Below are 15,430 nucleotides of genomic sequence, written 5' to 3' on the forward strand. Positions count from 1 at the left end.
AGTCTGGAAATGCCCAAAATTAGGTAGAGATTGTTTTGAAACTATTCTAAAAAAATGTAACTATCTCTGAATTTAGAAAAAAAATTACAAAATTGGTTTGTTTTGAAACTATTTTAAAAAATGTAACTAGCTCTGAATTTAGAAAAAAATGACAAAATTGGTTTATTTTGTAGGCTTCGCAGTTTTGCTGCAAACTTCTGGCTTAGCTTCAGTTAAACAACTTATTTCAGTCTTCTAATCTGTGACACATGGTGGGTGCTTTATGATTTCTCTCAGCACAACGAAATCTGTCTCTCAGCATGCAATCATAAATGTTGCATACAACCCCCACAAGCAACCTTTGGAGACTTCTCCATAACCCAGTTCATTTATTGTAACCGTGGTCAGCACTGGTGCTGGAAGGAAACTGCCATGTGAGAAGATTGTGTTATTATTCCGACAGAAAGACTATTAAGTGCTGGCTGCTCCCCTCCACATGGGTGCAAAATAACAAGGCTGGATAAAAATGCTCATTCTATTATACGCTAATAAGTACTATTGCAACACAGAGAAGGCAGAGCAACATGGCAGTTAGAATTTCACCAGATTCCTACCCAATTTACCTGGATTGACTATGTTAGATTTATGGTAAAAAGATATTAAAAGAAAAAGAATAACATTTTCAGCTTCAAGCACTACAGAAAAATCCACTTCCCACCTAGCTTTGCTTGGAAAACATCTCTCACTCTGTAACAGCCTATTTGACTGCAGCTGAGACACAAATACCCATAAGCAATTACTACCATTGCCTGTGCAAGTCAAACCTATGGTTCTGTCTCTTACCTGTAATCTGACTCTGTCCTTGTGGATTAAAAGGACTTGGTGCAGAGTTCAGAGAGGGCCGTGGGCTCTGGGTCGGGACCCCTACTCTCATACTGGGATGAGGAATGCGCCCTAAATCACTGAGGCGTTCAGAGAACAAACTAGGTTTAGAGTCATCAAGCTTCTGTCTGTGCCCTGGAAACAGCAAATCATAAAATAAAAGCGTTAATAACAAGATGTAGTAATTTAAAACACCCCCCCAAAAAAACCCCAAAATGGCCTCTAAGGACCTGTTATTAGATTTAATGGATTTACAGGTTTCTCAGCTACCCCTGATAACACAGAAACATCATTGGGGGTTTGTGTTTTGGACATGGTTGTGCTGGTGAAAGCCTTATCGAACACAACAGTGCCCATACACATGTGTAACAGATTGCAATTTGGATCAAAATAAGCACTTATCAGGACACTCACACAAGGTCTTTTTTGTTGGTGGTTTTTTTTTTTTCTGCTGTAACTACACAAGATAGTTAAGAGGCAAACTTCCCCTTCCAATAGCAAGCCTCATGAGTACATACAAGTTATCAAGTGGGACAATTATTCCACGCCTGATTCATATGTTGTGGATTTTTGCAAGCTTTTCTTCTCCCTTTATGTTTTTTTTCTTTAACTCTATCACAGTCAGTCATTAGCTTTCATTCCTCTGGGATATTTTCCAAAAAGTCAATAGTCCCTGTCAATCCAGAAGAGCAGTATCCAAGGAAAATCTTCAAAGCTGCTGGCCGAGATGGGTCCTTCACACCCTGTCATGGTCAGCCTTCAGTGCTGCTACTACTCTCCCCCAAAACAGGCCAATTGCCCCTGGAAATTTTTTGGAACACTCATTTAGGGATGTTTTGCTGTCAAAATGTAAATTAGGGAAATACCAAAAGCACCAGGATGCCACCAGTGGTACTGCTCATGTTGTCACTGAGTTGGTTCAAGACTAAAGACTTTATTTCTGTAGTGGTTGTATTTTTGCTCCTAGGTTTAATTTCTTTCCAGAGGAGTTTTAGGATGCTCCTTGACCAATGGCGCCTTCCAATGTGAGGTGCAGAAGGTGTTATTTCTATTATTTAACACACAGAGAAACAGACATGCATAAAGATTAAGGACAGGACTAATTTTGCTTAACTTCAGCCATTCATAAATCAGGCATCTAGTCTAAACTCTTCTAATGTAGACTTCCTCTTCGGTTAATGGAAAGAAATAGCTACTTCCAGAGGGCAATTCATCTCATTTGTCTCTGACACCTATCTTAAAACAGCATGATTCACCTTCTGAATTTGCTTTCTCTTCCTTCTCTGATCAGAGAGGGAGCACACATGACTGGTTTAATTAGACACCGTCGCCATTAGTCAACATTAAATGGAATGAAGCTTACCCTAAGTCACCAACCAAGGTCACACAAAAAGCCTCTGCAGAGCTGAAAGGGGGGCCCAGACCCCCTGACTGTGACCCAGAACCACATCTGTCTCCATCCCTGTGAGCAGTGCCAGGGCACAGGCACAAGCAATAACTGGGTGGGATATTTTAATGCTTTTAACAATAAGAAGGGCCTCTGGAAGGGTTTGGGCTTGAACCCTTCCAGATGATCCCTAGTGGCTTGAGGTAATCTGTGTTGTCCCTCAGCAGTGTGAACACAGCCATCTGCCTGGAGGCTACAAGAGTCCAGCTTTGCTGACATGGGCAGATTGTCCCATCAGTCTTTGGGCCAGAGAACCAATTCCTGCACTGGTTAATTTTTTTTAGAAGCAGAAATGAGGCCACTTGAGATTGAGCTATCAGACTACCACTGCTAAAAAAATAAAAATTTTTAATGGTAACTCTCATCACAGTACTAACTACATGGGTTCACATCATCTAACTGGGACTATGGTGCCTTCATGGCACATTGGCAAAGCAATATCCAAATTAGATAAATCCAAACTGAATTCAGGGAAATTACATTTTTAGATAGAGGAGTCGGGTTGCAAGATGAGGAGAAACTTGATGGAATTTAACTTTGGAGAAACTTCTCTAGCAATTTAAAAAATAATAATTAATTGACCCATTATTTGGTACTTTGAAGTATGATTTCTCTCTCCCAGGATGACTCAGTCTAAAAGCACAGTGATTGGCAGGAGCGTTCTCCTCAAGCAGAAGGTGCTGCTCCATGTTAGAGCTGACATGGGTGTCTACTTCTCGCTTCAGGAGGGATCAATCACTTTAAATGGGGAACCATTTTTGGTGGGCTGGTAAAAACTCCGTAACAGCAGCTTAATTAACAACATAACATCTAACTTGTATTCTTTAGCTTTATATTCTCAATGTATCCAAATTACAACTTGTACAAGTTGGGTCTGCTATATCTGAAAAAATGACTTTCACATACACATGCAGTCAATATTCTCTTGGCATTACTCCATCTTCTTTTCCTCCACGATTTTTATGTGTTTGCTTTTCCCCTTGCCTGTCATGTTTTTCACTCTTTTTTTTTTTCTTTTCAAGGCATCCTCTTCCCTTCCTCTTTTCTCTTCTGCTCATTCCTAATCATGATTTGGCAAATTGAGCAACCTGGTCTAGTGGAAGGTGTCCCTGCTTATGACAAGGGCTTGGAACGTGATGATCTTTAAGGTCTCTTCCAACCCAAATCATTCTGTAATTCTGTGAAATCTGAGAGGGCTCAAAATAAGGCAGACATGATCAGCCCATCTCTGGTCTCACGCACCAGGGCTGACTTCAGCTGGAAATTAATCCACCCCCAAAGTAAATTGCAATTTGAATATCTGTAGAAAAATCCCACATTATGTTCATATAGTGCCCTTTTCCTTAAGGAAAGTCACTGAAAGTCACTAAAAATCACTAAGAAACTGATGCACAAGCTATTTTAACTATCTTCAGATAACTCAATGAACACTTACTACATAGTTCACCACCACTCCTGCACCAACCTATGCCCAAAACCTCCCAGCCCTGTTTTCATCTCGCTCTGTTTGGTCATGCATAGCTCTGCCAGAGAAGATTTTATATTTAATTATGTATATTATTTTTATAATGAACTAGGACTGTCACAGAAAGACAAAATTCAAGAGGATAGCAGTGCACTTTAGGGTAGGTAGGGTAAAAAAAAAAGGGGGGGGGGGAAGAAGAGAGGAAAAAAAAGGAGAAGGGAAAAAAGAATTAAGAAGAAAGAACCTCACATCTGGTCAAATTGAAATGATCTAGAGATGTGTGGGTTTGGGTGTTGCCGGGGGCAACCTGCCCCCCCCCCCCCCAAAAAAAAAAAAAAAGAGTAGGAAAAGAGAGCTCTGTGCACATCTGGAAGACCCCAGGCATCAATGGAACTGCAAGTCCCCAGAAAGCAGCAAGGGGCCAAAGGCAGACTTGCCTTCCCCTTCTGGACATTTAAAATTTAGGGTTGTAACACGGAGTCATGTTGTGACAAAGAGATCCACAGAAGGAGCCACACTCCCCCAGTGAAATGTCCCAGGGAGACAAGATGACATTGCAGCTTCGCACGTCATGGGTTACTCTGCTTTGATAAAAGCTGAGACGTGCTCACACTGAAAGTCAGCAGGAAACTCAGCAAAACCTTCTGAATTCAGGAGGTGCTCACAAAGGCGTGTGGGCAACTTAAATATCCTGCCTTGATTCCTGTGCAGAAAAAAAAAATCCTATTAAGTACAGAGAAGCCAGGAGGTATTGGCTGAAAACAGTCTAAAAAGACCTTCTGAGCAGCACATAAGCAGCAGCAATGAAATATGTGATACATGTTTAAAACTCATTCCACAAGCTGCTTTTCATCTCTCATTGATATATGTGTCCGTTGACAGAGAAATTCCTGATCCCAGGGGAGTGTGCTAAGAAAAGCTGTATTCCTCAGTCTCAGTATTGAGGCGTAATTTTATTTCAGGAAAAAAGATTTAGGGTAGCAAGTGTGGAGAGCTGAGGGAGAATCCATGATCTGCTGCAGCAGTGGGTACATTAAAAAGCAATATAAAATCTGTGTGAAGAGTAGAATAAAATAATGCTGCAGCTATCCCAATGCTTACAACACTGCATTTAGTGCCTGTTGCTGTGTTACAAAGATTAATTTGTGGAATGGATTGGGCTTGGAGAGGGGAAAAATGTTTATGGGCACAGGCAGTATTTGATACAAAATGTAGTCAAAAAGATGGAGGCTGTTCTGTGAGTCTCTGAGTAAGGATGGGACTCAGTAGCCTTTGGAACTGGTTAGGTCACAGGAGAGGAGATAGGAAAGAGATGAAAAAATTGAGAATTCATAGGCAAAAGCTAAACAAGCTGTTATGATTTGTCTGCTGGCACAGTACAAAACACACTGGATATCAAAAATCCATTATTCACTCCAAAATGACAAGACATATTCTGATCTTTCGCCACTACTCAGCTATTTCAAGCTAAATACCAACTTAAGTATTAGATTCTGGAGGCAGAAGCATTGCCATTAATCCCTTCCAGTGCCAATTTTGGCCATTTTACATGAATCAAACCAGAAAACAGTACTGAGAGAGCGTCATTAGGTCAGTGCAAACTGCAGCCAGTCAGCCAGTGCCTGAGCTGCTGCTTCTGCTCGCCAGCCCGGGATGGCCTCAGAGTATGTTCACATGGCCCGTGGAAGCTGATGCTCAATTATCACATCCCAGACACGGCAGAAGATGTGAGAAGGCTTCTTCTCCTTCTTAATCATTTCAGTTTAAACTAGGCAATGGAATGTCTCCCAGATCAAAGCAAGGCAATCTTGAGTCTGCTGGATGTGGTAACTGGAGAGGGACGTGAGCTCTTCTCTCATCCCTGAACTTCCACCACTCTGCTGGAGAAGGCAAGATGTAAATTGGGCCATGGAAGAGGCTGACTTGCAGAATGTAAATGTGGTGTTGATGCTTGAAGATTTTTACCTCCTTGGGGAGGAGGGGTGTGCGTTTTTATCTTTCAGCTTGTGGGTGTGGAACTGAAAACTAATCAGATTATGCTACACGTGGCCTTGCCAGATGCTGACACTCAGGGACTCCCTTTCTTTGTACCGTGTACACCACCCACCAGCTTTTTTGTGTGGGTTTTTTTTTTTTTTTCTGGTACCAAGGAGATCTGGTTACCAGATTTTCAGCAGATGCTTTTATCACTCTCCAGTGGGTTAGCTATTTTCAGTCATCGCCCAGTTCTAACTTTTCTTACTTTTGCGCTAACAAGAAGAAGTATTGTGGGAGTCAGGTGTCTCCATAAAGAAGCCAAGGGAAGGCAGAAAGGTCATGAAAGTAAGATCCTGCTGGAGACACATTTTCTGGGACATCCCAGGCAGAATGGAGGGTGATGATCCAACATAAAATTCCACCATGGCTTCTGTTTACCCTATGTCATGATTGTGCTCAGCATCTGCACTCCATGGAGTGACTAGGAAAGGGCAAACTGTTCTTGGAACTCCAGGACCAGTAACCAAAGCTTTCTATGGTTCTGGATTAGGTGGAACCCAATGGAAAAGGGACTTTCCTTCTGCGTAAAGGCTGGCAGAAGGAAGAATAATCACCTACTTCATGACCTATGAATTTGTAGCCGGCACGCCCCAGGCTTTCCTTGACCTCAAGAGAAGCATAATGGAGACCAAGCACCCAAGTTGTGATTATTCCCACTGTTCTCCAAAGTTGACATGCTTAAAAAAGTTAAAGAATAGGTACATTTTTTCCTACTAACATTGTATGTCTTTGAGACAAGCACTCTGACTGTGTCTCTATTAACACTGGCACACTAGGGACATAATTCTGTGTACATATTGTAGAAGACAATTTCACGACATAAAAAAGATAAGCTAAATGTCCTCTGAATTTCATCACAAATTCACCTTAAATTCTCTTTGGATGTCTACCTGCATTTCACCCTATTTGGTCCTATGGATCAAATGTAACTGGAAGGTGCCAATATGGGCTTGACTGAATTCAGCTACAGGCTGGTAAAGCTGAAGGCAAGGGACCCACATTTATGCCACAATAAAGAAGTTGAGACCTGAGCCTAAGGCTTCCTAACAGCTGTTGTGCAGGGACTGAATAATGCTGAGCATTCAGCATGAAGCAAAAATATTCATTGTTCTGTTACAAATTTTAGACAGTACTTCACTGCAGCAACATGTCACTCCAAAGCAGTGTCAATCTACGCACTGGAGGTAAAAATAAGAGAGCCATAAACTAGAAGATTCATATCAGCTCTTTGCAAGGAAAAGAAACTCTGAAGCAAGTCATGAGGCTCTCTGTTGTGCCCCTCGTCTTGTGACAAATTGTCATTCAGGGCTGGCTTCTCCCCATCCAGTCCTACTGAATGCACCCAATCCAAAGTTCATGGAAAAAACCCCAAAACTCAAGAGCCAAATAATTTTTACCCAGGGAAGGGGAAAGCCTGGAACCCTTCCAGTCTCTTGGGTAAAGACACAATTATGAGAAAAAAATATAATCCACCCAAGAGACATAATTACATAATTAGGCCATAGGCTGTGCATAGGAAAAGTTCTTATAGTTCATAAAACAAGGAGCTACATAGGTGCAGTAACTGCAGTTAATTCACTCAATGGAGAAAAAAAAGTTTGTTTTTTTTAAGTAGCTGAGGGCACCAGTTTGCATTAGACTGTGGAGTTTATTCTCCTGACTGTACACAGAGCCCTGTTAGTCCCAACAGGAGTCATTCAGGCGCAGGCAGAAAATAAGCCCCTGTCTCTTTTTGTTCTTAAAAAAGACGTATTTTTTTACCCAAAGCAGCTCAGCTCTGTACCTGAAACTATTGCAAGAAATGGAAATAAACAGACAGGGGAACGTACGCTGTGGACAGGGTCAGTTCTTATAAAATGGATCTAACATGGATCCATTTGCCGAAATCCCACTGAGTTCCTCCTCCCCGACCTCTGCTCTCCTGAAGGTCTGCAGATGATATGGCTCCAAAAGGGCCAGATCCAGATCCCAAGGGAACCAGTTACACTCCCATTTTCCCAGAGCTGTGGCTCCAAACCAGAGTGAGCAGAGGCAGAGGCAGGTTGGAAAGTCAGTGTAGAGGTCAAGCCCACGGAGCATCTCTGGTGTCCATGGTCATCTCCCCATTGACTTTCTGGGAGAAAGGAAGTGTCATTTCAGCTTATCTCGCAGGCAGCCTGCCCAACGTGGGACCAAAAGCTTCCAGAAGGGCAAAGGGAGGAAGGGTCAGGAAGGGTGAGAAGAAATGATCCCATTGGGGGTGTAACCTATGTCCCTTCATGCCCATGGGAATGACTCTAAAGCTTTTGAGGATATAAAGTGCTATCAATGATTTTCAAAGTTCAGCTGGGAGCTGTGAAGAGCACACATCCAGCTGAAAGACAGACCCGGAGGTCAGGGGTTTTCAGCAATCTGCAACAGCTGCAAAGGAGCCTCTTGCTCCCAAAATTTCTCTATGTAGAGAGGTGAAAATGCCTCCTTGGAGCAGGGCTCCATTCTCCTCCTCCAGAAGCTAAGGGACTGATGGGGGTGTGTGGCAGGGGCTGAGCTGGCCAGGAACTCTGCACAGGGAAAGGTGTGTTAAAGCAGAAAAACTGGAAAATGTAGTGAATGAAACCAAAATGGTGCTTTGAGAAAAAGGACAACAGAGCAGGAAGGAGCTCAAGTGGGATTGCTTTTGCACTGCTTCCCTCCCACTGGTCAACTCATCCCAGGGTTGCAGGATCTGTCCTGCCCTCCTCTCTGCCTCTCTGATCCAGGTGAATGAACCAAGTCTCCCCTTGCTGCAGTGGTGGAGTTTTTAATTTCTCTCTTCTTTTTGAAAAACTTCTGAATTCTGATTTGGATTTTGAAGCTTGTTCTGCAAAGCTGAGCAATACCCTGTAGAAATATGAGCCCGAACCAGACAGATCTGGGAGGGAGCAGGTGGGACCCCCTTGCTCAGCGATGCTCTGCCTTCACCTTTACCCATCCTTCATGAACATAAAGGAATCTGTATGCCAGGAAACCAGCTAAACATTGCTGGCATCGCCACTTGGAGACATTAAAAACTCACATAAACAGAGACTGTCACGCAAGTCTCGGTCCTGCCTTAATTCCCTTTGCATGCTCCTATCTATTAGGCTCTCCCCCTTCTCCTCCCCCTTTTTTTTAGCACAAGGGGGAAAACGGAGACCAAGGGCTGTCCCGAAAAGCGCAAGAGCTCCTCATTCTGATTTATCATCCTCAGGAACTCAGCAATATCTTAAAGGAATAAGTTTTTCTCCCCCCCCCCAAAAAAAAAAGGTAGCTATCCCATGAAGATCCCGCCAATTTCTGCTCCGTGCTGCAGCAACCGGCAGTAAAGATCACAGTGATGAAGAGGGCAAGAGAGGGGGGAGAGAAAAAAAATCTTGAACTGGCTTCCCTCCAGCTGGCAGGAGGGGATGGTTTTCTTAAGGCTTGCGAAACCTGACTACTTTAAAAGAATGAGAAGGGGAGGAGGGATGATGTAAACACAGCCATTAAACCAGACTTAAGGCGCTTAGTTTAAATCTAGTGTAGAGCTCTCAGATGCTGCACTGCTCTCCAGACATCAATAGGTGCATTTTCGTTTTTGGTTTTGTTTTACACCCCCAAAACCAGGAGCGTACTGCCGGCTGAACGCCGCGGTTACAACGGGAATTCAGGCATGGAAGACACAACAGTTAAGCAATAATAGATGGATGTGTGCATGTTTGCACTCTATCTTTCAACAGATTGTTTTGCTGCCTTAGATGACTACTGTGTTTATATCCATGCAGCAGGTTTTAAGCAGACTGTTTAAACTTGAATAAAGCGGGATGTTTCTAAAATAACCTTACTAATACAATTCAGATGGCTAAAGAAACCTGAAAACGTGGTTAAAAAATAAAAAAGATGCCATTTCAATCTACACTGGCAGGGGTAACATGATCTAAACTCTGAAAGAAAACAGTCTTTACAAGTTCAACTTGAAGGATTATCTTGTGTATCAGCACCCTCTGTGGCAGAGTAGCATTTATCCATGTATCCACCCATGTTAATGCCGTTGCACAATTTACTACAGCCGTGATAGACAGATAATTGCTTTATCCACCCAAGTGTAATAAACGGAGTCTACAATGTTAATCCTTGTATTCTTATTGTCGGCGGATGCCAAGTAAGGGAGAGACGCTCACTGAAAACCCTGCCTTCTCCTTCCAAAACTACTGGAGTTTACTCACCCTCGGACCTGCTAAAGTGTTCTTATTGCGTTCCACTCCCCTGCTTGCAGCGCCAAGTATTTTGAGTAGTATCAAGTTATTGTTATATAAAGGGCACCTACACTCAAGCTGTATGGAGGCAGAAGCCAGGATGTAGCAGCCTTTAGGAAAAAAAAAAAGCAAACCACCCTCAAACATCTTTTCCTACTCAGTGAGTAAAACGGGCCAAGTATTTTCTGTTCTTGGGCATAGAACAGAAAGTAATTACCTGTCCTTCTAAAACTGGACATCTATTCAGTTTGTGTGGAGTCTGTCTGACTGTTGAAAAATGTCATTTAGTTGCTGGCCCATCAGTGTTTTCCACAAAAATCTATAAAGATTTTTTATTTTGAATGTCAAAAACAGGCGTGTGCTTTAAAAGGTTTACAAATTCCTAGCGGCTCCATGAGCTTAGGTTTGTGGCATCAAATTTATAATGACAGTTTGATGGATGCCTCCCTTTCTTCCTCCGGAAAGGTATAAAGAATTGGTGGTTTCCCGGCAAAAAATACGTTTAACACTATTCTCTGCTCTTATTTTTACACTCAAGTGCGTAAAAAGTCTGGTGCTGCTGGCAATGAGTGGATTATTGGGGCAACTTTCAAGCTGCAGAAGGGATTCAACTTTCTGTGCACTCAGAGCACTTGCACAAGCACCTACATGATGTGCAAGTTCTGAAGAAGGACAGCCTTAAGCGGCACATAAATGCTGCAGCTGGGCTTAAAGAGAAACATTGGGCTGAAGATGCTGCCAACAATCCAGGAGGTGAGTCGCAGTTTTTAACCCCTTGCTATGCTCCATCGCTCCCTGCCAATGCCAGCAGGGGCATTTCTGGCTCAGGTGGAAGCTGAGATGGATTAACCTCTGCTTTCGGGTCTTTTGAGGGAAAGGGAAAGGGTAGACTTAGATTAGATATTAGGAAAAAATTCCTTGCTGTGAGGGTGGTGAGGCCCTGGAACATGTTGCCCTGAGACAGCTGTGGCTGCCCCATTCCTGGATGTCCCATAATCCTGGAAGTGTCCAAGACCAGTCTGGATGGGGCTTTGAGCAACACAGTCTAGTGGAATGTGTCTCTGCCCATGGCAGGGGGTTTGGAACAAGACGAGCTTTAAAGTCCCTTGCAACCCAAACCATTCTGTGATTATATGACTTAAAAGCTAAAACACAGCCATAGGGGATGAATGGCTGGGGGTTCTGTGTTACAAGGTTGCCTGCTGACTATCACTAGTTATATTGAAATGGAATATTGAAATAGAAGATGTTTTATGCAGCTTCAGCCAATGAATGGCTAAATTTTCTTCAATAACTTAGATGATACAATACAAAGCATGATTATAAAATCTTGAGAAGACTTTCAGTAGGGAGGAGTCTTCCAGACTTGGAGAAATGGGTCAGAATTCAAAATTATCTTAGCAAGCAAGAGAAATGATATTTGACATGTCATTAGTAAAATGACATGCAGTAAAAGTTAAGTGCATTATATTACATTTTGGAGCAAGAGATCAAATGCACCACAAGGACAAACCTATTAGCCAGCAGATTGCAGAGGAATATCTGGGGGTGGCAGGGAGTTGCAAGTTGAATGTGAGTCAAAAATGGGATTCTGCTTTTTTTTTTTTTTTTAGATTAAGTAAATGCATTTCTGGGAAAGATTAATGGTCATGTTGCATAGAAGACATAGAAGGTAACTATTACACGCTGCTCAGAAGTGGTGAGACATCAGCTGGACTGCTTTACCCAGCGTGGGACACCACCCTCTAAGAAAGATAGAGACATATGAGAGAGAATCCAGAGAAGAGCAACAGGAGCGATAACAGATTTAGAAAGCATGAGCAACATGGAAAAGTTGAAGGAAATACATTTGTTTAGTCTAGAAAAGAGACGAGCAGGAAAGGACATGATAAGAGTAAAATGTTTTCTACAGCAAGTGGTAATCGATTGATCTCTGTGTCAGCTGAGAACAGCACAAGAAAAAGCTGCCTTCAGCTGAGGTAGAGGAGATTTAAGAGATTAATGCACGGTATTAGCAAACTCCTTTTTAAGTATAAAAGAAAGAAACACAAAACCCAGACTTGGTAAGTAAGTGGAAGGCTCAGTACTGGAGGATTTAAAAATTTGGACAGATGTCAGTGATGATCTAAGTATATCTAATACTTCCTCTGAGGAGAAATGGACTAGGTCGCCTGAGGTTTCTTTCAGCCCTACTGTTCTGGGGCTGAGTGGTTGTCTGTCCGTGGTTAAGTCACGTACACAATATTTTGAACATGAGTACACACAGTCAGGGAGCTCCTGCTATAACTGTGGGCCTGATGCTGCAAAGAGCTCAGCATCTCCAGCTGCCATGAAAGGGCACAGCAAAACACAGGCTCTGTCTGCTCAGGTATTCCTGACCATGAGGAACCTGAGTCTAGAAATGCTGGTCTTAGCCCCTCCGTGCCAGGGGTTTCCTACAGCTCTAACCTCTGAATAATTGTAATTTCTTTGCCTCACATGGATATTACAGGATTGATTTCACACTTAATTTGGCAAGCTAGTGGAAACCAGTGGAAACTCTGAGTTTCCACTAGTTTTTGGGGGAGACACAAAAAAGTAAAACTAGAATTTCACACCCAATGCTTGAGAGTATTCCTACAATCCCCAGTGAAGGTCCGGATCCTAGTTCATGATTGGTTTTGGCTGCTGCTTTCTTATTTGTGTGTTTGCTCATCACTCAAAGAGAGATGGTCCCACACACAGTAGCCCTGGCCATCCCCTTCTGTTAAAACCTATGTGCTCCTCTCCATGCCAGTGTGAAGAACAAGGGACATCAAAATGACAAACTTCTTTGGGGGAAAAAACACCACACACTAAGCCTGGGAGCAAATGTTTTTGACAACCTGTGTCTTCTATGAGAGTGTAGGGAACTTCTCAATGCAGTAGACTATAAGATCCTGGGATTTTCCAGCAAGACAGCCTCATTATTTGCATTATTTCCTTTTGGAAGTCCTTCATTCATAACTATCTCCACTGATTTTGTTTTCCTTTGGTGGAAAAGAAAAGAATATACAAACCCAAATCCCATCCATACAGAAACTTCAGTCCTGTATAAATTCATCTCACATCAGACCCCCAAGACAAACCCCCAAGATGGCTGTCCCTGCCCCAGACCATCTGTTTATCAACTTCATGCCCAAAACTCATGAGATGCATGTTGTTGGGCAAAGTTAAGCCCCTTAGGGGCTCTGAAGGTCATTAATTCAGTGCCTAAGCCAGGTGTTTAACCTGTCAGGGGGTGATGCCTCCCATGACAGCCCCAGGGGGCACAGAGAGGGAGGAGGTGAGTGACACAACAGCACTTGGCTGGGAGGAATGTAATATTTCTGTGAAGGGTTTTGATAGGGGGCTGACCCAACAGTTGTTGAAATTTGTTTAGTAACAGGGAGCTTCCCATGAACTTAAAAACAATAGGAAAACAGAGTTCTGGAGAATAAATCTCGCCCTCTACCCCAGTTGCCTGCACGTTTGGCTACCAGAAGGTAACAAATCCCCAGGAATGTGGGCGGTGGGGGGATGCTCCTGTGAGACAGAGCTGGAGGGTGGCCAACACAAGCAGCAGGTGATGCCACTCAGGGAGCAGTAAACAACGCTGATGAACACCAGGGAAAGCCTGGGAAAGGCTGCGGCCTTTCCAGCTGCTTTTGCAGGGATTTCTTCAGGAGCTCACCCCATAGAAACCCCAAATGCCTCTTCTACTGCTTCCAGCCATATCAGATTTAGTAGAAGGTGGGCTTCTCCTCAAAGAGGAGATCCATCCAAGAAGGACCTGCTTTTTATTTATGAATTTATGAGTCTGCCTTGACCACACGCCGAGGGAACTCAGAGGGCATTAATTTTTGGTCACTGGACAGGATGTAGCATATGAGACAAGGAAACTTATGTCTCAATCGCCAGGCCCCTGATCTGCACAATCCTCCCTCAACTTGATTTTTTAAAGTAAATTATAGCTCACAGGCTTTACTTTGACCCTGCTGTAACTACTATATTATTGCATGCACTGATGAACAGGATTCCACTTGGGCATGACTGGAGAGGGACTTTAGACAAAGGCCTGGAGTGATAGAACCAGGGGAAGGGCTTTAAACTGAAAGAGGGGAGATTTGGATTATATTTGAGGAAGAAATTCTTCACTGTGAGTGTGGCAAGATACAGGAACAGGTTGCCCAGAGAAGCTGTGGATGCCCCGTGTGTTCAAGGCCAGCAAAAGGACAGGGCTCTGAGCAGCCTGGTCTAGTGAAAAGTGTTGGAACTGGGTGATCTTTAGGGACCCTTCCAGTCCAAACCACAGTGTGATTCTATGAGACGGATGGTGCAATCCTCTGGAAAAAGGAAAACCCAAGAAACAGAAGCTGTAAATGCCTAGTCATAAAAACACAAGTTGTTAAAATGGGCAGCTGTGTAGTTGATAGCTTTCAAAGATGTACACTAGCACATACATACAGCCATATATATATATATGCTTCAAGCTTGGAAAGATGTTAAAATGTGTTAGATCATCACTGGCACATGCTTTGAATAATCTATATTTTATTAATATTTTGATGTGTCATTAAGTTTGGACACCCATTAGAGTGCACCAGTGGAAACCACCCCTGCAATGCAAGAGTAGCAAGGATATTTTATTCTGCTCTCTTAAAGCAGGCAGAAATAACATTGAAGTACTTAAATTCTGGAAATACTCATCATCCCCAGGCTATTAATATCACCTCAATACTCACTCTATTTAAAGCAAGTTTCTTTCTTTAGGTTTTATTTTATGGGTGGCAAATCCTCATTTAATTCAGAGGGTAAAAATGTATGAACCTACAATTGGAAAAATGGGATTGTCTGGGGCCCAAGCCATCTGCCAGAGCCATAAACAGAGTCTTTGCCACCATCTTTGGTGGGAGACAGCTTGGCCCTGAAGTCTTTACAGCTTGTACAGATTTAAATTTTACTATTTGACTTGTTTTTAATGTCATATGACTCATTTTAAGGAATAATATAGCTGGTTCCACTGTAATGGTTACAGCTAATGCCTCTGCAAGGCCAGAACTTGATGCCTCAGTTACAGAATTTAGATACAAACTCTGTAGTCTACTTCTTAGCCCCACTGTTTGATTTTTTCCACAAAGAAAATAAGGCCCACTCGAGCCATTGGCTCCATGGATTAGAGGACAACACATACGTATGAGAGTTTCCTTCTTCTTTAAGCACAACTCTGATTTAATTCCATCAAAGAATGGTGGAAAATAGAACACAAAATGCTCTTCCTTTTTGTCCAAGAAAAGTAAAACAAGCAACCCTGGTGATGCTAAGAAATTGGATATCTTCTAGTGGTGCCTTGCCTTGGGTTTTTAACAACTAAAACTCATCTGTCTTAAT

The 15,430-nt window shown here is 42.7% G+C and overlaps 1 protein-coding gene across 2 annotated transcripts in view; it reads right to left on the reverse strand.

Annotated features, from left to right (window-relative positions):
• RUNX2 (RUNX family transcription factor 2) overlaps nucleotides 1–15,430 on the reverse strand; it is a 162,899-nt gene that overhangs the window by 106,315 nt on the left and 41,154 nt on the right. For both annotated transcript variants that reach the window (XM_027722392.2, XM_027722312.2), the window contains exon 4: nucleotides 823–996. In XM_027722392.2, the coding sequence (XP_027578193.2) occupies nucleotides 823–996 (174 nt within the window). The remainder of the gene's footprint in view (nucleotides 1–822; nucleotides 997–15,430) is intronic.

The sequence above is a fragment of the Pipra filicauda genome, unplaced genomic scaffold (genome assembly GCF_003945595.2).
Source record: "Pipra filicauda isolate LSUMZ 115617 unplaced genomic scaffold, ASM394559v2 scaffold54_size4384275_pilon, whole genome shotgun sequence".
NCBI classification, from domain to species: Eukaryota; Metazoa; Chordata; class Aves; order Passeriformes; family Pipridae; genus Pipra; species Pipra filicauda.